This window comes from Panulirus ornatus, chromosome 1 (assembly GCF_036320965.1).
Source record: "Panulirus ornatus isolate Po-2019 chromosome 1, ASM3632096v1, whole genome shotgun sequence".
Lineage (NCBI taxonomy): Eukaryota > Metazoa > Arthropoda > Malacostraca > Decapoda > Palinuridae > Panulirus > Panulirus ornatus.
In genome coordinates, this window is record NC_092224.1 from 86103621 (window position 1) to 86129351 (window position 25731).

The window sequence follows — 25731 nt, forward strand, 5'->3', positions numbered from 1 at the left end:
GCTCTGCAACTTTACACAACAGAGTTGAGTCAAAAGTGGTCCAACTTATCACCTCTCCCTGCTGACTTCAACACTTGATGCAATGTTAGTTTGTTTTCCCTCTTCTTTAAGTATCACTTTGGATTTTGATCTCAAGAGCTTGCTGTCTATGTGCCCTCACCACTAGCTAGACCATACTATGCTCAGCAAGCTGCTGTGTCACATGATTACTGTGTGGCTACTGGCAACTCAAGGATAGGCCAAATCTATAACTGTTTCTTTCCCTACACCTCAAAGCTCATGAACTTTCTACACTTTCATGTCTTTCCTAATAACTATGACCTGGCACTTTTTAAAAAATAATCTTTTAACTTCCTCCCTATACCATAAATACTTTCTTTTGTCTTTTTTTCCTTTCATTAACCTCTCCTTGACTGGAGCCTCCAACTTAAATAAATTATATCTTCCATTGTAATGAGCATACAATTGGACATGAATACTTTTCCAGGTACAACTACAAAGTGGACTTTATCAATCTGCTGTATAGGATCAGATGTTCTACCATATATTTTTTCATCGCTCTTTCAAAGAATTCTATTACATGGGAAGTCAAACAAACTGGTCTGTACTATTTAGGCACTTGCATGAATCATCATGTGTGTACTGGTGTTGTACAGAGAATGAACTTTTGGCTTCACTGTTGCTGTCTTTATCTTCTTGAGGAATATAGCTGAATTTTGATCAGGTCCCAGAGCTGAACTTTCTCTAAAATGGTTAATTGCCCTGATCATATCATCTTCCAGTATCTCAATATCCATGATTGTATTTTCATCATGTTTATTAAACATTTCAACACACACTTTCTTGCATTTTCAGATGAAATCCAATTTGCATTGTTCAGTAAAATCCTGGAAATCTCCTGAGGGTTATTTTCATTCCTCTCCCACCTTAAAGAGTCCATGATTTATTGTTTTCTGCTTTGTTCATGTGCGTGAATAGTAACTTTGGGTTTCCATCTATGTTCTATATAACTCCCTGTCCTCATCTGAGGAATCTCATTATTTCTACATCTGCATTCTTAGTTTTTCATCCAACATTTTTACTCTTCTCTCTTTTACTGCTATCCTTTTCTTTTTTTTCCATTCTCTTATATCAAACCACTATCTTAAATCCCTTGGAGTTTTTCATTTTGCATTCTGATTCTTTGGTAACAACTCAGTGATTAGAAATCCTAGTCTATCATATGGTATAACAGGACTCCATCTGCTCAAGGTTAAAATGCAGACAAAAAGTCATCTTTGGCAAGGCTGTATCACTGGAAGTACAGTCTCATCAAAGAACTTCTCACTCCAAAGAAGTTTATGTTTTCCTGTTCTTGACTTCGGCTGCAGGAGCCTCTAGAAAGCAATCCTGGGTAACACCATGACTTTTCTTAAAAACTGGTCCTGAAGTAATCATATACAAAAAAAAAAAAAAACAATTAAAAAGTCTCTCATAGTAGGTTTCAGTGTCGTTTAATAGGTTATTGTATCAGGGTTTCATTCTAATTTCTGCTGAAAATCCTTTCAATGACCTCTATCCAATCTGTTTGTCATGGTTAAAATTCATCACTCAACCTTCTGTCATCCTCTGTTGCTGTATCACATTCATATCAATTCATCTTTTCCACATTATAAGCTGACAGACTTGCATCACCCTCTTATACATCTGGAAACAGTGGCATGAGATTCATGAAAATATTATCATACTGTTCCCTTTCATCCGTTCATGGTTTGCCTGCACAAGGGTAAATGTTTCACAGAGATCAGTGAGTCGAACTGTCCTCCTTTATCTGCCAATTTATTATTCTTTTCTCTGTAGTTACATCTAAACCAATAAAATACTAAATAAAATGAAAGTACAATCCTGCTTGTATTGTCATCAGATTTGCATGTCCGTAAAAATTTAAAAAACGAATTACAATCATGGTACTCCCAGTTATTCTAGTTTTATACATATTTATCTTTCTTTTCTTTCTTTCTTTCTTTCATATAGCTCCCTATCCATAACCAGACCCCACAGACCTTTCCATGCTATACCCTAAATGCTTCACATGCTCCGGTTCAGTCCACTGACAGCATGTTGACCCAAGTATACCACATCATTCCAATTTAGCACACATAAATTATCAAATATCTTTCTCTTCTTTATTTTCTGTTATGTAGTTCCAGTTCTTTCAGCCTTTCTTGATATGTTACATCCCCTCCATTCTGCTCATGAAATGCTTCTGAACTCTCTCTAATTCATTTATTTCACTGTTGATCTTATGACACTCGCAGATACACACAGATCCTCTTCTGACTGTAGGCCTCCTGTGGAGCCCTCTTCTGTCAGCTCCTTGTCTAACTCTGTCAGCTCCTCATCTAAATCTAAATTTTTTAGGTCATGTCCCGCTGCTACATTTTCTTATAGTTATATTTCTGTGCTTGACACAGTCATACTGTATTCAGTTTTGCTTCTAACATAAACTTTAAATAATTTCATCAATAATTTTCTGTTTTGTGGTAAAAATTTTCAAAAATTATACTACGCACCACCTTATTTTCTATCATCTCATTAAGTTCTATGAATTCTAGTTCTATATTTTTGACAACAACCATATCTTTTACATTTGTTTCACTTCTTATCACTTTCGCTGTTCGTGAGCATATTTGCTCAAATCAATCTTTGTTAAATTCCATCAGGTTCACTTCTAGCCATTTGTAAATTGTGTTTAAGTCTCTCCGCATCTCCAATGAATCAGCTTTTGATACAGTCACTCTGCTTACTCTGGTGTCATCGTCAGAGCATCTCATTCATTAAGCTTTCTTTTACATCTCCATCTATGTTTGATATTATCATAGAAAACTGAGAACATCATTCCTTGCAGTACACCAGATTCCATTTCCTACTTTGAACTTTCTGTTACTTAAAAACTCTTAGCCATATACCTATCTTACCCTTAATGTTAAGTTTAGATACTTTCCCTGGTAAAATTCCAGGATCACTTGAATATTCTTCCCCTCAAAAAAATTCAAAGGATACATTACATGAAATTTTAGAGTTTGGTTTAGCTAGTTTAGGGTACAAAGCCAATCTAACCTAGTCGAACTTAGCCATGAAAAATGTTGGCTGAAGGGGAAGGGGTTAACTCTTCAGGTGATGAAAATTCTGAGGTTTATTCTGTCAAATGCCACTGCAAAACTGAGAATTTTCTTTTCTTACATCTGACTTTCATATACATAATTGTAATGTGCTAATAATTGAATACCCTTCCACAGCACATATCCATATTGGCAATTGCTTATGTAGTTGTTCATTATCATATTTTCTAGTATGAGTCCTTTGTGTATTGATGTTACTTATGCTATTCTGTGAATGTCAGTACTTTTGCTTTAGTCTAGACTTTGCCTCATTAATAACATTACTGGTTGCCCTAATGCTTCTTTTTGCTTTCTTGAGGAAGATGGCAGGGGTTCTATCTGGTCCTGGAGATGAATTTTTATCTCAGCTGATTATATTAGCTTTTGATATGTCAATATCTGTGACTAAATTTTCATCAAGTTGGTTATATAGCTCATCAATTAATTTCTTGTTTCATTTTGAGCTAAAAACTTAAAGGAATTGATTTCCACAGACTCTTTAGATCTGGGAACTGTTTTCTATCATCTGCTGATCCATTAATCCTTTCCTTGTATCTTTACCTACACCTATAATTTTTTCTCATTTCCTGTCATTCAATAAAATACAAGTTAATGTCACCTGTCCACATACTCACTGAATTTAGCTTCTCCAATTCCTCCAATATAACTTCAGTTGTTGTGAATAATTCTTTGAGGTCATTTGCAATGGATTTTGGTAGTATCATAATACTAGCATTATCATGATTATGGCTGGAAAAGTAGTAGATTGGAATTTTAGGCAGAAGCATTAGGTTGACACATTAGGCAGAAGTAGTTGGTTGGAACATTAAGCAAAGCCAATAAAAACCCTTCACTAGAGTTGCCCTCTGCCAGTGGCCTGTTAAAGGTGAGGCACCAAAGGATAAGAAGCAGCACTGGAGTTCACCAGCTAAAGAGGCTCTTTTGCTGTGGCCACCCCTGAGAGGGAGTTTCTAGGGGGAAGGTGCATCAGAGATTAGATAGAGATCAGTAGATTGTAAAGCTGTGTCAATTATAGCCTCAATAATATTTCTCTGTTTTAATATCAAACACCTAAGATACTGCTTATACCTTATCATTTCCAATGTCAATTCTCTTTTTTTCTAATTAGATCTCTTCAAGCTTGTAGTCCACCATTATTTCCATACTTAGAGGCAACCCTTAAACTTGAAATGACAATTTGGTTCTTCCTCATGCGTCTGCAAATTCTCAAATTACTGTAGTATCATTCCTTCAGACACTGTTAAAATCATTTGATTACTAACTTTATTTTTCAAACTAACTTACTGCTTTCAGTTTACTTCAGTATCAACAGTTGATTCTGCCTTCTGCGATAATTCATATCAAGCAACCAGTCTGCAAACATCAACTGGCAGCCATCTTAGTTTTTGAAACTTGAATTACTTGATTACTTTTCTACCAATCTTATTCTTTTGGGTCACATTAACTTAATTTTCTACATTTAATAATATCCAGTAGTATTGCTGCACGAATGTTTTCTACTATAACAAAGTAGTTAAGAGCACAGTGTACATCAGTTGTTCAGCCAGTCTAATAAATATGCTCTTCAGTTATCAGCCTTAACTATATTTTTCAATTATTCGCACTTCACTCACATAAGGCACTCACTTTTAATTTTATGTGCATTCACTATGCTTCCATGAATCCTTCAGTTCTCTTCAGTGTGGTATTCATTTGTAATTCATGGTTTATTCTAGAAAGTAACTAGGCAGATATGAATACCCATGATTAGAAAGAGAGACAGACAGACATGGAGATTGTTCATAAACAACTTACAGCATCTGCTAAGAATCTGCATAGAAAAGCAAAAAGTGAATTTCTACATCTAAAAGCCTAAAAAAAGCACATCAAAGCTATTATGCAATATATATATTGAAACCCTTCTAAATTAAAGCAACATTTAAACTAAAGTTAACTCATGCACAGTTCAAGTAACTGGATCATACTGACCGTCTGCAGCTCATGTCCTGCTGTGTTGCTATGAAGAAAATAAGATCAATTGTTAATCATGTGACAAAAGTAAGATCAATTGTTAATCATGTGACAAAATTAATCTTTTCAATAACTTTATGAATTCAAATAAATTATATACAAAAGATAACATATTCTATCAATATGATACTTATCAACAAAAACATAATTAAAAAATTGTTCTGACACCATCTTTAGCCCAGAGTACACAAAGGACAATACATGAATTTCTAGCATATTTTCACTACATCTTTTTCTGTCACTTTCAATATTCTGTTAAAAAGGTAAAAAAATGTAGCAGTGTTTCTGATGCATGAAACAGGTCCAAGTCTAAGTAGCTGGGGCACAAGCATTGGTGTATTGGTTAGCGTTACTGATCAAGAATCACGCGCTGGGCCTCTGCATTCGAATCCTAGGCATGCATTCAGCTCGCATCCAACCCAGGTGTTCAAACTACCCTCATGGATGATTAATAAATAGGTATCTAGCTCAAGGTAGGGTGTGTAAAAGTATGTGTATATATACATAAGAGGGAAGGCATGGTACATATACATGGTTAAGAGACAGGCCAACATGAGTGTACAACTGTCTTCCTATAACAGACAAATAATAATCGCAGCTTATGGAAGCTGTGGCCAAAATAACATCTAAAGAACATGAAGTATGCAGGAACATAATAGAGGACAGAAAGGGATAGATGAATAAAGGTGATACCTGGAGAATAAATGAAACAGAAGGCTTCACATCTCACTAATTAAGAAAGGTGTTCAAACAACAACCCAAGATGTGTGAGCAGTGCTTCATACTAGGACAAATAAAACCCCTATATATATGAAATAGCTGATCACAATAAAAATCATTCAAGTACTTATACAACACTACCAGCTTCCAGGAAGCAAATTTTATGATGGTGATTATGAGCTTCCAGGATAAAAAGGAGGATATGGTTATGTCAAACATTTTTATGCTATTACTGATTTGATTTGTGATTTTCTAAATTAAACGGAGGAAACATGTGACAACATAAAAAGAGATACAGAGATAAATTGCCTAAAAACTATTAAATTCAACCATGATAATGCTTCTTCATTCCCAGATGTTACAGAGTCCCATACTGGAAGAGATATGTTCAATATGAAAAGGAAAATGAGTATAAAGAGGGATTAATAATGAGAGAAGAGAGAATATGAAACAGGGAAAGCCCCAGAGGGACATCATTGTTGATAGAATCAAGAGAGACAGTCACTCCATTAATAGCTAATACAATGGATCAGTCAGAGAGAAAGTTATACATTAGAGAACAAAGAAAAGCAGATAACTCAAAGGAAGGAAGTTTAGAAATTAAAAACCTGTGCCAGAACCAGTTAAATGCTTTGGAAATGTCAAGAGCGAGACAAAAATATCACCAATATCCCTGAAAGAGAAGAACCCAGTAGCAATTTACAAAGAGAGAAGATTCACCAGCAGACCTATAGCCTGCTAAAGCTGTGTTTGTTGCAGACCTATAGCCTGCTAAAGCTGTGTTTGTTAATCAAAAATGTGGCAATGGGATTTTAAGTGTTTCAGAATGTGAGAGTTAAGGGGAGTTTTAGACTTTGGAGGCAGCAGAAGTGAGAGTAATTTAGCAATAGCTGAAAGGGTTAGAATGGTCTCCTTTCTTTAAAATGTGCTACATCATGACATGCTTTCAAGACGGTAAAGTCAGGAGTTTTAGAAAGACTAATAATAAATAAGCAAGAATCAGAGACATTTCAGATGCATACTCCCTTATGGTCTGAGAAGGTTAGGAACTGGGCCAATATCCCTTGCCCACTAAGAGCTGAGAAAGTACTCAAAAGACTCCCACACGGAAAATAGAGACAGCACAGATTCAGTGAAAGGTCATAGAAGAGAAGGATTAGTTGAAATATCATCCAAAGTTGATTTAGAGGAAATTAAGGCATCAAAAAGAGTAGCTTTATCAGTTGGAGAGCTAACTGTAAATTAGTTATGTGTAAAGAGAGGAGGAAAGAATGAATTATATATGTTATCTGATATACTTCTGGTTAAGGACCGGAGACACTTTTCAGTACAAGAAATCAAATCAGTGCAATTTCTTTTTATGATGGTGTACTGCGCTTTACAAAGAAAAGCTTTGCAGTGATGCTGAGCAGAAATGAAATGAGTGAGATTCCAGGAAGGGAAGAGTTTCATGGTTTAAGAAGCTTTTTCTCTGATGTGACAGGCATCAGTGAAAAGCAATCAAACCATAAGTGGATGAAAGATCTGATTAAAGAAGGGGTGTAGGACTGAATTCCACCCAAGAAAACCTCTATTATACGGTCCATTAAAGTCTGTAAAGAAGCCATGCAGGGATGACCAATCAACTCTCTCTCAAAGTACCAAACCAGGCATTCCAAGGGAGGCACAAATGGAGGGTGAGACCTGTAGGATGTTATAGATAGAATTGTGTTCAGACGACCTACAGGAGCAGAAATATAGAGGTTGAGTGTTGAAAGAGTAGTCATACCATTCAGGAACTCATGTTGGGTATTTAATTACATGTTCAGAAAATTAAGTAGGGAACACAAAAGGGCCTTGGCTCCATAAAGATTGTCTGGGGAAAAGCCTACCCAGTCCTTGTGCTATACATTGAAATCCTCAACATAAAGTTCTGCATGTGGATATGAAAAAAGCAATGCTTTGAGGCACAAAATCAAATAGCTGAAGAGTTGCACATCATTGAAGAAACTAGAGGGAAGGAGGGTGTGAGTGTGTTAGTAGTTTTGATGCACGAGACCGGGTTACAGTGATGGGCGATTTGAATGCAAAGGTGAGTAATGTGGCAGTTAAGGGAATAATTGGTGTACATGGAAATGATGAAGAGCTTGTAGATTTGTGTGCTGAAAAAGGACTGGTGATTGGGAATACTTGGTTTAAAAAGAGATATACATAAGTATACTTATGTAAGTAGGAGAGATGGCCAGAGAGCATTATTGGATTACGTGTTAATTGATAGGCGCGCAAAAGAGAGACTTTTGGATGTTAATGTGCTGAGAGGTGCAATTGAAGGGATGTCTGATCATTATCTTGTGGAAGTGAAAGTGAAGATTTGTATGGGTTTTCAGAAAAGAAGAGAGAATGTTAGGGTGAAGAGAGTAGTGAGAGTAAGTGAGCTTGGGAAGGAGACTTATGTGAGGAAGTACCAGGAGAGACTGAGTGCAGAATGGAAAAAGGTGAGAGCAAGGGACGTAAGAGGAGTGGGAGGAGGAATGGGATGTATTTAAGGAAGCAGTGATGCTTGTGGCATGAGAAGCATGGGTGGTGGGCAGATCAGAAATGGTAGTGAGAGGTGGGAAAGAAGTAGTGAAAGAGGAGAGAGGCATTTGGAAGATTTCTGCAGGGAAATAGTGCAAATGACTGGGAGATGTATAAAAGAAGGAGGCAGAGGTCAAGAGAAAGGTGCAAGTGGTGAATAGGAGAATAAAAAGATTTTTTGGAAGGAGGTAAATAAACTGTGTAAGACAAGAGAACAAATGGGAACACTGGTGAAGGGGGCTAATAACAAGTAGTGGTGATGTGAGAAGGAGATGGAGTGAGTATTTTGAAGGTTTGTTGAATGTGTTAGATGATAGAGTGGCAGATATAGGGTGCTTTGGTCGAGGTGGTGTGCGAAGTGAGAGGGTTAGGGAGAATGATTTGGTAAACAGAGAAGAGGTAGTAGAAGCTTTGCGAAAGATGAAAGCTGGCAAGGCAGCGGGTTTGGAAGGTATTGCAGTAGAATCTATCAAATAAGGGGGTGACTGTGTTTTTGACTGGTTGGTAAGGATATTAAATGTATGTATGACTCATGGTGAGGTGCCTTAGGATAGGCGGAATGCATGCATAGTGCCACTGTACAAAGGCAAAGGGGATAAAAGTGAGTGCTCAAATTACAGAGGTATAAGTTTGCTGAGTATTCCTGAGAAATTATATGGGATGGTATTGATTGAGAGGGTCAAGGCATGTACAGAGCATCAGACTGGGGAAGAGCAGTGTGGTTTCAGAAGTGGTAGAGGATGTGTGGATCAGGTGTTTGCTTTGAAGAATGTATGTGAGAAATACTTAGAAAAGCAAATGGATTTGTATGTAGCATTTATGGATCTGGAGAAGGCATATGATAGAGATGCTCTGTGGAAGGTATTCAGAATACATGGGGTGTGAGGCAAGTTGTTAAAAGCAGTGAAAAGTTTTTATCAAGGATGTAAGGCATATGTATGAGCAGGATGATAGGAAAGTGATTGGTTCTCAGTGAATGTCAGTTTGCGGCAGGGGTGTGGGATGTCTCCATGGTCGTGTAATTTGTTTTATGGATGGGGTTGTTAGGGAGGTGAATGCAAGAGTTTTGGAAAGAGGGGCAAGTATGCAGCCTGTTGTGGATGAGAGAGCTTAGGAAGTGAGTCAGTTGTAGTTCGCTGATGATACAGCGCTGGTGGCTGATTCGAGTGAGAAACTGCAGAGGCTGGTGACTGAGTTTGGTAAAGTGTGTGAAAGAAGAAAGCTGACAGTAAATGTGAATAAGAGTAATGTTATTAGGCACAGTTGGGTTGAGGGACAAGTCCATTGGGAGGTAAGTTTGAATGGAGAAAAACTGGAGGAAGTGAAGTGTTTTAGATATCTGGGAGTGGATTTGGCAGTGGATGGAACCATGGAAGCAGAAGTGAGTCACAGGGTGGGGGAGGGGGCGAAAGTTCTGGAAGCGTTGAAAAATGTGTGGAAGGCGAGAACATTATCTCAGAAAGCAAACACGGGTATGTTGGATGAAATAGTGGTTCCAACAATGTTATATGGTTGTGAGGCGTGGGCTATAGATTGAGTTGTGCGGAGGAGGGCTGATGTGTTGGAAATGAGATGCTTGATGACAATATGTAGTGTGAGGTGGTTTGATCGACTAAGTAATGAAAGGGTAAGGGGGATATGTGGAAATAAAAAGTGTGGTTGTGAGAGCAGAAGAGAGTGTTTTGAAATGGTTTGGTCACATGGAGAGAATGAGTGAGGAAAGATTAACAAAGAGGATATATGAGAGTACCTTCTACAGAGCATCTCTATCAACTCTATCATATGCCTTCTCCAGAGCCATAAATGCTACATACAAATCCATTTGCTTTTCTAAGTATTTCTCACATACATTCTTCAAAGCAAACACCTGATCCACACATCCTCTACCACTTCTGAAACCACAATGCTCTTCCCCAATCTGATGCTCTGTACATGCCTTCACCCTCTCAATCAATACCCTCCCATATAATTTACCAGGAATACTCAACAAACTTATACCTCTGTAATTTGAGCACTCACTCTTATCCCCTTCGCCTTTGTACAATGGCACTATGCAAGCATTCCGACAATCCTCAGGCACCTCACCATGAATCATACATACATTAAATAACCTTACCAACCAGTCAACAATACAGTCACCTCCCTTTTTAATAAATTCCACAGCAATACCATCCATACATATGTGTATGTATGTATATGTATATGTTTAAATGTATAGGTATGTTTATGTGCATGTGTGGACGTGTATGTATATACATGTGTATGTGGGTGGGTTGGGCCATTCTTTCATCTGTTTCCTTGCACTACCTTGCTAATGCAGGAGATAGCAACAGAGTATAATAAATAAAAAAATAATATCTATTTTTTTTTTTTTTTTTTTTTTTGCTTTGTCGCTGTCTCCCGTGTTTGCGAGGTAGCGCAAGGAAACAGACGAAAGAAATGGCCCAACCCCCCCCATACACATGTACATACATACATGTCCACACACGCAATTATACACACCTATACATCTCAATGCACACATATATATACACACAAACAGACATACACACATATACACATGTACATAATTCACACTGTCTGCCTTTATTTATTCCAATCGCCACCTCGCCACACATGGAATACCTTCCCCCTCCCCCCTCCCCCCTCATGTGTGCGAGGTAGCACTAGGAAAAGACAACAAAGGCCCCATTCATTCACACTCAGTCTCTAGCTGTCATGTAACAATGCCCGAAACCACACATCCCTTTCCACATCCAGGCCCCACAGAACTTTCCATGGTTTACCCCAGACGCTTCACATGCCCTGATTCAATCCATTGACAGCACGTCAACCCCGGTATACTACATCGATCCAATACACTCTATTCCTTGCCCGCCTTTCACCCTCCTGCATGTTCAGGCCCCGATCACTCAAAATCTTTTTCACTCCATCTTTCCACCTCCAATTTGGTCTCACACTTCTCCTCGTTCCCTCCACCTCTTGACACATATATCCTCTTGGTCAATCTTTCCTCACTCATTCTCTCCATGTGCCCAAACCATTTCAAAACACCCTCTTCTGCTCTCTCAACCACGCTCTTTTTATTTCCACACATCTCTCTTACCCTTACATTACTTACTCGATCAAACCACCTCACACCACATACTGTCCTCAAACATCTCATTTCCAGCACATCCACCCTCCTGCGCACAACTCTATCCACAGCCCACGCCTCGCAATCATACAACATTGTTGGAAACACTATTTCTTCAAACATACCCATTTTTGCTTTCCGAGATAATGTTCTCGACTTCCAAACATTCTTCAAGGCTCCCAGGATTTTCACCCCCACCCCCAACCTATGATTCACTTCCGCTTCCATGGTTCCATCCGCTGCCAGATCCACTCCCAGATATCTAAAACACTTTACTTCCTCCAGTTTTTCTCCATTCAAACTTTTTTTTTTTTTCTTGCTTTGTCGCTGTCTCCCGCATTTGCGAGGTAGCGCAAGGAAACAGACGAAAGAAATGGCCCAACCCACCCCCATACACATGCATATACATACGTCCACACACACAAATATACATACCTACACAGCTTTCCATGGTTTACCCCAGACGCTTCACATGCCCTGATTTCAATCCACTGACAGCATGTCAACCCCGGTAAACCACATCGATCCAATTCACTTTATTCCTTGCCCTCCTTTCACCCTCCTGCATGTTCAGGCCCCGATCACACAAAATCTTTTTCACTCCATCTTTCCACCTCCAATTTGGTCTACCACTTCTCCTCGTTCCCTCCACCTCCGACACATATATCCTCTTGGTCAATCTTTCCTCACTCATTCTCTCCATGTGCCCAAACCATTTAAAAACACCCTCTTCTGCTCTCTCAACCACGCTCTTTTTATTTCCACACATCTCTCTTACCCTTACGTTACTTACTCGATCAAACCACCTCACACCACACATTGTCCTCAAACATCTCATTTCCAGCACATCCATCCTCCTGCGCACAACTCTATCCATAGCCCATGCCTCGCAACCATACAACATTGTTGGAACCACTATTCCTTCAAACATACCCATTATTGCTTTCAGAGATAATGTTCTCGACTTCCACACATTCTTCAAGGCTCCCAGAATTTTCGCCCCCTCCCCCACCCTATGATCCACTTCCGCTTCCATGGTTCCATCAGCTGCCAGATCCACTCCCAGATATCTAAAACACTTTACTTCCTCCGGTTTTTCTCCATTCAAACTTACCTCCCAATTGACTTGACCCTCAACCCTACTGTACCTAATAACCTTGCTCTTATTCACATTTACTCTTAACTTTCTTCTTCCACACACTTTTCCAAACTCAGTCACCAGCTTCTGCAGTTTCTCACATGAATCAGCCACTAGCGCTGTATCATCAGCGAACTACAACTGACTCACTTCCCAAGCTCCCTCATCCCCAACAGACTTCATACTTGCCCCTCTTTCCAAAACTCTTGCATTCACCTCCCTAACAACCCCATCCACAAACAAATTAAACAACCATGGAGACATCACACACCCCTGCCGCAAACCTACATTCACTGAGAACCAATCACTTTCCTCTCTTCCTACACGTACACATGCCTTACATCCTCGATAAAAACTTTTCACTGCTTCTAACAACTTGCCTCCCGCACCATATATTCTTAATACCTTCCACAGAGCATCTCTATCAACTCTATCATATGCCTTCTCCAGATCCATAAATGCTACATACAAATCCATTTGCTTTTCTAAGTATTTCTCACATACATTCTTCAAAGCAAACACCTGATCCACACATCCTCTACCACTTCTGAAACCACACTGCTCTTCCCCAATCTGATGCTCTGTACATGCCTTCACCCTCTCAATCAATACCCTCCCATATAATTTACCAGAAATACTCAACAAACTTATACCTCTGTAATTTGAGCACTCGCTCTTATCCCCTTTGCCTTTGTACAATGGCACTATGCAAGCATTCCGCCAACCTCAGGCACCTCACCATGAATCATACAACATTAAAAAACCCCAACCAACCAGTCAACAATACAGTCACCCCCCTTTTTTTTAATAAATTTTCCACAGCAATACCTTCCATACTTATGTGTATGTATGTATATGTATATGTTTAAATGTAAAAGGTATGTTTATGTGCTGTGGGGACGTGTAGGGTATATACATGTGAAATGTGGGGGGGGTTGGGCCATTCTTTCATCTTTTTCCCTTTGCACAAACCTTGCTAATGCAGGAGATAGCAACAAAAGTATAATAAATAAAAAAATAATATCTATTTTTTTTTTTTTTTTTTTTTTTGCTTTGTCGCTGTCCCCCGTTTGCGGGGTAGCGAAAGGAAAAAGACGAAAGAAAGGGCCCCAACCCACCCCCAAACACATGATATACATACGTCCACACAAAAAATTAAACCCACACATTTCCATTTTCCCCAAGCCACATTTTTAATTGTTGGAACTACTATTCCTTCAAACATACCCATTATTGCTTTCAGAGATAATGTTCTCGACTTCCACACATTCTTCAAGGCTCCAGAATTTTCGCCCCCTCCCCCACCCTATGATCCACTTCCGCTTCCATGGTTCCATCCGCTGCCAGATCCACTCCCAGATATCTAAAACACTTTACTTCCTCCAGTTTTTCTCCATTCAAACTTACCTCTCAATTGACTTGACCCTCAACCCTACTGTACCTAATAACCTTGCTCTTATTCACATTTACTCTTAACTTTCTTCTTCCACACACTTTACCAAACTCAGTCACCAGCTTCTGCAGTTCTCACATGAATCAGCCACCAGCGCTGTATCATCAGCGAACAACAACTGACTCACTTCCCAAGCTCTCTCATCCCCAACAGACTTCATACTTGCCCCTCTTTCCAAAACTCTTGCATTCACCTCCCTAACAACCCCATCCATAAACAAATTAAACAACCATGGAGACATCACACACCCTGCCGCAAACCTACATTCACTGAGAACCAATCACTTTCCTCTCTTCCTACACGTACACATGCCTTACATCCTCGATAAAAACTTTTCACTGCTTCTAACAACTTGCCTCCCACACCATATATTCTTAATACCTTCCACAGAGCATCTCTATCAACTCTATCATATGCCTTCTCCAGATCCATAAATGCTACATACAAATCCATTTGCTTTTCTAAGTATTTCTCACATACATTCTTCAAAGCAAACACCTATTTATTTATATTTATTTATTTTGCTTTGTCGCTGTCTCCTGTGTTTGCGAGGTAGCGCAAGGAAAAAGACGAAAGAAATGGCCCAACCCACCCCCATACACATGTATATACATACATGTCCACACATGCAATTATACACACCTATACATCTCAATGCACACATATATATACACACAAACAGACATACACACATATACACATGTACATAATTCACACTGTCTGCCTTTATTTATTCCAATCGCCACCTCGCCACACATGGAATACCTTCCCCCTCCCCCCTCCCCCCTCATGTGTGCGAGGTAGCACTAGGAAAAGACAACAAAGGCCCCATTCATTCACACTCAGTCTCTAGCTGTCATGTAACAATGCCCGAAACCACACATCCCTTTCCACATCCAGGCCCCACAGAACTTTCCATGGTTTACCCCAGACGCTTCACATGCCCTGATTCAATCCATTGACTAGCAACGTCGACCCCGGTATACTACATCGATCCAATACACTCTATTCCTTGCCCGCCTTTCACCCTCCTGCATGTTCAGGCCCCGATCACTCAAAATCTTTTTCACTCCATCTTTCCACCTCCAATTTGGTCTCACTCTTCTCCTCGTTCCCTCCACCTCCGACACATATATCCTCTTGGTCAATCTTTCCTCACTCATTCTCTCCATGTGCCCAAACCATTTCAAAACACCCTCTTCTGCTCTCTCAACCACGCTCTTTTTATTTCCACACATCTCTCTTACCCTTACGTTACTTACTCGATCAAACCACCTCACACCACACATTGTCCTCAAACATCTCATTTCCAGCACATCCATCCTCCTGCGCACAACTCTATCCACAGCCCACGCCTCGCAACCATACAACATTGTTGGAACTACTATTCCTTCAAACATACCCATTTTTGCTTTCCGGGATAATGTTCTCGACTTCCACACATTTTTCAAGGCTCCCAAAATTTTCGCCCCCTCCCCCCACCCTATGATCCACTTCCGCTTCCATGGTTCCATCCGCTGACAGATCCACTCCCAGATATCTAAAACACTTCACTTCCTCCAGCCTCTCACCATTCAAACTCACCTCCCAATTGACTTGACCCTCAACCCTACTGTACCTAATAACCTTGCTCTTATTGACATTTACTCTTAACTTTCTTCTTCCACACACTTTACCAAACTCCGTCACCAGCTTCTGCAGTTTCTCACATGAATCCGCCACCAGCGCTGTATCATCAGCGAACAACAACTGACTCACTTCCCAAGCTCTCTCATCCCCAACAGACTTCATACTTGCCCCTCTTTCCAAAACTCTTGCATTTACCTCCCTAACAACCCCATCCATAAACAAATTAAACAACCATGGAGACATCACACACCCCTGCCGCAAACCTACATTCACTGAGAACCAATCACTTTCCTCTCTTCCTACACGTACACATGCCTTACATCCTCGATAAAAACTTTTCACTGCTTCTAACAACTTGCCTCCCACACCATATATTCTTAATACCTTCCACAGAGCATCTCTATCAACTCTATCATATGCCTTCTCCAGATCCATAAATGCTACATACAAATCCATTTGCTTTTCTAAGTATTTCTCACATACATTCTTCAAAGCAAACACCTATTTATTTATATTTATTTATTTTGCTTTGTCGCTGTCTCCTGTGTTTGCGAGGTAGCGCAAGGAAAAAGACGAAAGAAATGGCCCAACCCACCCCCATACACATGTATATACATACATGTCCACACATGCAATTATACACACCTATACATCTCAATGCACACATATATATACACACAAACAGACATACACACATATACACATGTACATAATTCACACTGTCTGCCTTTATTTATTCCAATCGCCACCTCGCCACACATGGAATACCTTCCCCCTCCCCCCTCCCCCCTCATGTGTGCGAGGTAGCACTAGGAAAAGACAACAAAGGCCCCATTCATTCACACTCAGTCTCTAGCTGTCATGTAACAATGCCCGAAACCACACATCCCTTTCCACATCCAGGCCCCACAGAACTTTCCATGGTTTACCCCAGACGCTTCACATGCCCTGATTCAATCCATTGACAGCACGTCGACCCCGGTATACTACATCGATCCAATACACTCTATTCCTTGCCCGCCTTTCACCCTCCTGCATGTTCAGGCCCCGATCACTCAAAATCTTTTTCACTCCATCTTTCCACCTCCAATTTGGTCTCACACTTCTCCTCGTTCCCTCCACCTCTTGACACATATATCCTCTTGGTCAATCTTTCCTCACTCATTCTCTCCATGTGCCCAAACCATTTCAAAACACCCTCTTCTGCTCTCTCAACCACGCTCTTTTTATTTCCACACATCTCTCTTACCCTTACATTACTTACTCGATCAAACCACCTCACACCACATACTGTCCTCAAACATCTCATTTCCAGCACATCCACCCTCCTGCGCACAACTCTATCCACAGCCCACGCCTCGCAATCATACAACATTGTTGGAAACACTATTTCTTCAAACATACCCATTTTTGCTTTCCGAGATAATGTTCTCGACTTCCAAACATTCTTCAAGGCTCCCAGGATTTTCACCCCCACCCCCAACCTATGATTCACTTCCGCTTCCATGGTTCCATCCGCTGCCAGATCCACTCCCAGATATCTAAAACACTTTACTTCCTCCAGTTTTTCTCCATTCAAACTTTTTTTTTTTTTTCTTGCTTTGTCGCTGTCTCCCGCATTTGCGAGGTAGCGCAAGGAAACAGACGAAAGAAATGGCCCAACCCACCCCCATACACATGCATATACATACGTCCACACACACAAATATACATACCTACACAGCTTTCCATGGTTTACCCCAGACGCTTCACATGCCCTGATTTCAATCCACTGACAGCATGTCAACCCCGGTATACCACATCGATCCAATTCACTCTATTCCTTGCCCTCCTTTCACCCTCCTGCATGTTCAGGCCCCAATCACACAAAATCTTTTTCAATCCATCTTTCCACCTCCAATTTGGTCTACCACTTCTCCTCGTTCCCTCCACCTCCGACACATATATCCTCTTGGTCAATCTTTCCTCACTCATTCTCTCCATGTGCCCAAACCATTTCAAAACACCCTCTTCTGCTCTCTCAACCACGCTCTTTTTATTTCCACACATCTCTCTTACCCTTACGTTACTTACTCGATCAAACCACCTCACACCACACATTGTCCTCAAACATCTCATTTCCAGCACATCCATCCTCCTGCGCACAACTCTATCCATAGCCCATGCCTCGCAACCATACAACATTGTTGGAACCACTATTCCTTCAAACATACCCATTATTGCTTTCAGAGATAATGTTCTCGACTTCCACACATTCTTCAAGGCTCCCAGAATTTTCGCCCCCTCCCCCACCCTATGATCCACTTCCGCTTCCATGGTTCCATCAGCTGCCAGATCCACTCCCAGATATCTAAAACACTTTACTTCCTCCGGTTTTTCTCCATTCAAACTTACCTCCCAATTGACTTGACCCTCAACCCTACTGTACCTAATAACCTTGCTCTTATTCACATTTACTCTTAACTTTCTTCTTCTACACACTTTTCCAAACTCAGTCACCAGCTTCTGCAGTTTCTCACATGAATCAGCCACTAGCGCTGTATCATCAGCGAACTACAACTGACTCACTTCCCAAGCTCCCTCATCCCCAACAGACTTCATACTTGCCCCTCTTTCCAAAACTCTTGCATTCACCTCCCTAACAACCCCATCCACAAACAAATTAAACAACCATGGAGACATCACACACCCCTGCCGCAAACCTACATTCACTGAGAACCAATCACTTTCCTCTCTTCCTACACGTACACATGCCTTACATCCTCGATAAAAACTTTTCACTGCTTCTAACAACTTGCCTCCCGCACCATATATTCTTAATACCTTCCACAGAGCATCTCTATCAACTCTATCATATGCCTTCTCCAGATCCATAAATGCTACATACAAATCCATTTGCTTTTCTAAGTATTTCTCACATACATTCTTCAAAGCAAACACCTGATCCACACATCCTCTACCACTTCTGAAACCACACTGCTCTTCCCCAATCTGATGCTCTGTACATGCCTTCACCCTCTCAATCAATACCCTCCCATATAATTTACCAGAAATACTCAACAAACTTATACCTCTGTAATTTGAGCACTCGCTCTTATCCCCTTTGCCTTTGTACAATGGCACTATGCACGCATTCCGCCATTCCTCAGGCACCTCACCATGAGTCATACATACATTAAATAACCTTACCAACCAGTCAACAATACAGTCACCCCCTTTTTTAATAAATTTCACTGCAATACCATCCAAACCTGCTGCCTTGCCGGCTTTCATCTTCCGCAAAGCTTTTACTACCTCTTCTCTGTTTACCAAATCATTTTCCCTAACCCTCTCACTTTGCACACCACCTCGACCAAAACACCCTATATCTGCCACTCTATCATCAAACACATTCAACAAACCTTCAAAATACTCACTCCATCTCCTTCTCACATCACCACTACTTATTATCACCTCCCCATTTGTGCCCTTCACTGAAGTTCCCATTTGCTCCCTTGTCTTACCCACTTTATTTACCTCCTTCCAGAACATCTTTTTATGCTCCCTAAAATTTAATGATACTCTCTCACCCCAACTCTCATTTGCCCTCTTTTTCACCTCTTGCACCTTTCTCTTGACCTCCTGTCTCTTTCTTTTATACATCTCCCACTCAATTGCATTTTTTCCCTGCAAAAATCGTCCAAATGCCTCTCTCTTCTCTTTCACTAATAATCTTACTTCTTCATCCCACCACTCACTACCCTTTCTATTCAACCCACCTCCCATTCAAACTTACCTCTCAATTGACTTGACCCTCAACCCTACTGTACCTAATAACCTTGCTCTTATTCACATTTACTCTTAACTTTCTTCTTTCACACACTTTACCAAACTCAGTCACCAGCTTCTGCAGTTTCTCACATGAATCAGCCACCAGCGCTGTATCATCAGCGAACAACAACTGACTCACTTCCCAAGCTCTCTCATCCACAACAGACTGCATACTTGCCCCTCTTTCCAAAACTCTTGCATTCACCTCCCTAACAACCCCATCCATAAACAAATTAAACAACCATGGAGACATCACACACCCCTGCCGCAAACCTACATTCACTGAGAACCAATTCCTTTCCTCTCTTCCTACACGTACACATGCCTTACATCCTTGATAAAAACTTTTCACTGCTTCTAACAACTTGCCTCCCACACCATATATTCTTAGTAACTTTCACAGAGCATCTCTATCAACTCTATCATATGCCTTCTCCACATCCATAAATGCTACATACAAATCCATTTGCTTTTCTAAGTATTTCTCACATACATTCTTCAAAGCAAACACCTGATCCACACATCCTTTACCACTTCTGAAACCACACTGTCCTTCCCCAGTCTGATGCTCTGTACATGCTTTGACCCTCTCAATCAATACCCTCCCATATAATTTACCAGGAATACTCAACAAACTTATACCTCTGTAATTTGAGCACTCACTCACATCCCCTTTGCCTCTGTACAACGGCACTATGCAAGCATTCCGCCAATCCTCAGGCACCTCACCATGAATCATACATACATTAAATAACCTTACCAACCAGTCAACAATACAGTCACCCCCTTTTTTAATAACTTCCACTGCAATACCATCCAAACCTGCTGCCTTGCACTGCCTTGACACTGTCTCCCGCGTTAGCAAGGAAGCGCAAGGAAACATATGGAAGAATGGCCCAGCCCACCCAAATACACATGTATATACATGAACACCCATACCTGCACATATACATACCTATACATTTCACCATATACATCCATATACATACACAGACATATACATATATACACATGTACATATTCATACCTGCTGCCTTCATCCATTCCTGCCACCACCTTGCCACACATGAAATGACAACCCCATCCCCCCACGTTTGCACGAGGAAGCACCATGGAAACAACAGCAAAGGCCACATTCATTCACACTCAGCCTCCAGTTGTCATGTGTAATGCACCAAAACCACAGCTCCCTTTGCATATCCAAGCCCCACAAAACTTTCCATGGTTTAACCCAGACGCTTCACATGCCCTGGTTCAATCCACTGACAGCACGTTGAACATTGTTCCAATTCATTCTATTCCTTGCACGCCTTTCACCCTCCTATATGTTCAAGCCCCAATTGCTCTAAATCTTTTTCACTCCATCCTTCCACCTCCAATTTGGTCAAGAAGAGGAAAAAGAGTTTAAGAGTTTTAGAGGAAATGGAACACCAACCTTTAAAAAAAGGAGTCAGTCAATCATAGCTTTTAGGAATGACACAAGACAACACAATTGCTCTGCCATGATTTTTCATCATGAGTTGAAGCAGTTTGCAAGTATTATGTGGTCTAGCTAATGCTAAAGGTAAATAGGTAGCCAATCCTTACATGAAGAAGCCAAAGGAACATTCATATGGGATGGAGAGCAAGTAAACAATGCAGCATAGAGCAACTGGATCAGGTTTTGAGGTCAGATTGGAGGGCTGACATGTTAAACTGCCTTGGACTCTCAACTCTTTCTGGAAAGTATGTAGAGCTTGAACAACCCCAAATAAGAATGCAGTATGCCAAACTAGAATAAAACAATGCTTTACATAAATAGAGCAAACTTTTCAGATGAAAAGAATTTGTCATTACAAAAAGGCTCTCAATTTTCTTAAAAGCAGACTAAGCTATTTGTGTAATGTAGAGTTTTCAAGTTTAATCAGCTGTAACAGTGATACCAAATACTTTCAATACATTGAGTGTTGGGATTAGTTAAAAAAGTTTTGAGGGATTCTAAAGGCAGAAATGGGCAAAAAATGGATTTGGAGGCATAACAACTAAGGTATGTCTGCATCATTTGGAAATCCTGTCAGGTCTGAGCTTAAAAAGTAGAGACAAAATGAAATGTAGCTCAAGTAAGAGAAGTGGAGTAATGCAACAAAGAGTCTACAGGGTATAAGGACATTTGATTATCTGTTAAAGAAAGGAAACTGTTGATAAAATGGAGGCAGAGCATGACAGAAGCTTAAGAAACACTGCTGTTGACAAAGAAAGTGGATAAGAATGATCCATCAACAATTACAGAGTGGCCATACAAAGGAGGGAACAGAGCAGAAAGCCAAAAGAGAATAGTATAAAATCCAAACCAAATGGCATATACAGTCAAGCTTTCCATATATCAAGGGCTACACCACAGAATTCCCCAGTCTCGAAAATGATAATGATCCCACATTAGTAAGACAACAAAAATCTGCCTTTAAAACAATTTCCGAGAGAATAACACTGAAAAATTGCAATATATTAGTGAAGGAAATAAATATCATGTAAATTTGTAGATAGACTGCATATTTGAAAATGAGATAGTACAATATAAGTGGTTTAAAGCAACTGTAGTAAACTTCTGTACACTGTCATGCCAAGCAAACCTGCCTTCTTGCATGGCTTGACATGAAAGCACAAGCAAAATTTAAAATGACTGCACAGTAGCCAAGACAATTCAATTGGTCATTTTTCTTATAATGAATTATGTCTTTTTCCATCACTCCTATTACTTTACAGGCTCATAATACTTTATTACATGACTCAATCTCTGAGCACTGTGGAGAGAGCACGAAGGATGACTGGGTTGAAGAGTAAATACTAGGTTCTGAAAATTGCTGTGGCTGATTTTAATGCCTAGCATTATGCTAAGGTGTAAAAGGTATGAATGTTTATACTGTGCTCTTTCAATGTCAAAGGTTTTCTGAATGGCTCCAACATTCTTTTAATATTTCAAAGTATGCTAGCTTCATTTATCGGAAGGATACCCATTTTCCCCCTGAACTATACTGTTGTTTCTAGGTATGCAAGCAACTACTCCAAATATTTAAAACCTATCCAATATGAATGTTCTCCCTAATTTGTCTGAGCTCACATACTTATTATCAAGCATTATTTCATATCAGCCTTTTCCATTAGTAAAACCATGAACTTTCTTTCATATAACCATAATAGCACTCCAAAAAATCTAATTTCATACTGTTCATTCCATTCCAGACTAATACCTATTATCTTTAAACTGTTCACCTCACACATCTACACTAACCCTCACAAAGTATATATCTACTCTTTCCGTTAGCTTTCAAGCTACATTCATAGCACATATCACATTGAATTAATGAATCTGCAGTAGCTATTGCTGGAAATATATAATTCACACAATCATCTGCATATCCTTTGCATTTTCAAACTAAGATTCAACTTAACTACCCCTAGCACATTCATCATCATCATATATGATTTCAATAATCAATTCATAAAGGATGACAACCTCTCTGGAAAGCTATTAAACATTTGTAATTTTTCTGCTGATTCTTAAAATTCAAATGATAGAATATGATCAGAGTGAATCATAACACTGTTTCATAATCTGACACCTCGCATTTCCCTTTAATGAATTATTAGTCTAGTACTTCTTGGACGATCAGAAGGCTCGAGATAAGAAATATTAATTTTAAATATAATACTGAAACATATGCTTCAAACAGTAACAGGTGCATGTCCTATCAAAAAATTTATTTTAGTTGTGAGAAAACAACACAGCTCAAAATCTAAAATAAATCACTCGACAATTCCTACATCATTGTTAAAACTTTAATAATCAAATGTACTATCAAGCTTCATTATGAAACTTAAAAACATATAAAACAAAATGAACATACAAAGAATGAGTCAGACTTCATACCTGGACTATTGACTGAATCTCCATCTGTTCTTTGAATATTTTTTGCTGCTATGCCATTTGTGTCCAGGTGCAAATGCTGAAAGCAGACATCAATTATTTTTCTAATAATTTGCACTTAACTGAATACTGTAATTCTGCTTCCAACTGCTTATGCTTCCACTTTTCTAAGACTTATCTCATACACTTAATATGCTAAACTTATATAATTTAATTTCCAATGACCCAGCTGAAGTTCAACTTCAACTTGTAAGCCTTAACATTTGACTTGCAAGTTAAAACACAATCATCATCTACCTATAAGGATACCTGATTTCCCAAACACAACAATGGGTTACTACTGCACATCTATCTATGAACATCTACATCATTGCCTATCTCTTTGTATCTTCCATACTCAAATATCAATCCCTAAAACTATCCTTCCACACTATTGTAACTTCCCTTTTTCATAAACAGCATTTACCCACCATAAAGCTTGCATACTTACATAAAACTAAATTATTCTAAATGAAGCACAATATGTTTCAGATAATTAGTAAAGAGAATAGTGATTAGAAATTACAAAAAAGGTTAACGTTAGCTACTCACTGCTCTTAGTACCAATATAATTACCTCTCACATCAATATATTAATGAAAGCCCTTATATGTCTTAACATTATGAATTAAAGATTCACAATAATCACAATATCAGATGATTAAACTTTTATCGTACCTTTTTTGATCTACTCTTGGTTGACTGTTGTGACACAAAGGCTTCAGCCTTTGACAGCTTTCTTTGCTGTCGTACCTGAAAAAGAATCCAAGACAATGAGATTTATGGTGTAATCCATCAACAACATGACTTCTGAATAAAAATCAATGTAATTCTTTCTTCAAGAATAATTTGTATCTCTAAACACAAACATAAAACTACAATGATATCTGACAAATTCAAAAATACTGTTCTTACCTTCTTTTGGTCAGCTGCAAGTCTGGTAAACATGGCTCCATGAGAGAGGGATACAGCTTGCTTGACAGATGAAGGAAGACGTAAGCTAGGTTTTTCATAGCTGTGAAGTGGAACCTAAAGAGAAAAACGATTTGAACCAACTTTCTTAAGCTTTGGTAAGTGTGCTCTGTCAATTCATCAAACATGACTTTATATATCAATCACACAGTCCAAATTATGATAAACTGACAACTAACATATCCTAACACCACATACCAGGTGTTTGGTAATTATAAAAAGCATAAACAAATTGCTCTCACAATTCCCAGTAACACCACTAGATGGTGATTCTTTCATTCCTCCACTACAGGTCACCTCACCCCTCCAAAATTCATAACTGCAACATCCAGTGAATAAGAAAACTAAGGGATGGGTGGGAAGTAAGCTTTATCCCTAAGCTCATTCCTGTCTAGTCTCAGAGTAGTGTTTCTCATGTAAGAACCTATTTTTGGAGCAAGGCAAAATGGGCCTAGGGTGCTCATTATGTTTAATTAAACAAGCTGGTCATCACATGATGGTAACACTCACTAACTCATTCTCTACTGATGTCTAAAGTTCCTAAGCTATCAGCATAATAATCTTATGCGAATTTTCATTCTATAACCATTCTATCAACCAATATAGAGCATCACAGTGGAATAAAAACCATCCTGGAAAATGTAAAGTAAACTCTCTATTCATGCAGAGGATAAATCCACTAATTCTCAAATAAAGGAGGCATTTTAGTGTAGTGGTAGCACTGTGAACTGTCAGTCACAAGTAAAATGAGTAGATGAGAATTACCTGTTATGTGTTTATTGTTGGAATTACACTCAAATGCCACAGACCTTTGGCTAAACAAACCCTTCCTGCCTACAAAAGTAATACCCCACCCAAAGTGAGACACACCATAAATGATGTTAGTTTTATAAGTAGCAGACTGACTAACCTCAGTCATCCATGAATGTACTACAATGGGGGAAGTTAAAAGTTTGGTCTTTCTTCCAAAGATGACTCTATTCTTTGGCTACATTCACATTGTAGCAACTCCAGTCTCAGACACTGTTATATTTCTACTTTTCTGGCTTTTACTGTTTCTTGCTACTTAAGCCTATCTCTTTATGCAGGCTTCATCATTTCTCATTACCAACACTGAGGCATCTATCAGTCTTATCACATAACTTGTTTTCTTAGCATCAGCAACAAAGCAACTATTTCAAATACATGATAACCACACCATCAA

The 25731-nt window shown here is 39.4% G+C and overlaps 1 protein-coding gene across 2 annotated transcripts in view; it reads right to left on the bottom strand.

Annotated features, from left to right (window-relative positions):
- Positions 1–25731, bottom strand: part of LOC139750434 (PX domain-containing protein kinase-like protein) — an 87624-nt gene that overhangs the window by 13058 nt on the left and 48835 nt on the right. Inside the window, exons 9-12 of one of the 2 annotated variants that reach the window (XM_071665247.1) lie at positions 24471–24584; positions 24234–24308; positions 23521–23596; positions 5130–5157 (exon numbers count right to left, since the gene is read on the bottom strand). In XM_071665247.1, coding sequence (XP_071521348.1) covers positions 5130–5157; positions 23521–23596; positions 24234–24308; positions 24471–24584 — 293 coding nt within the window. The remainder of the gene's footprint in view (positions 1–5129; positions 5158–23520; positions 23597–24233; positions 24309–24470; positions 24585–25731) is intronic. The other variant, XM_071665238.1, reaches the window with a different exon arrangement.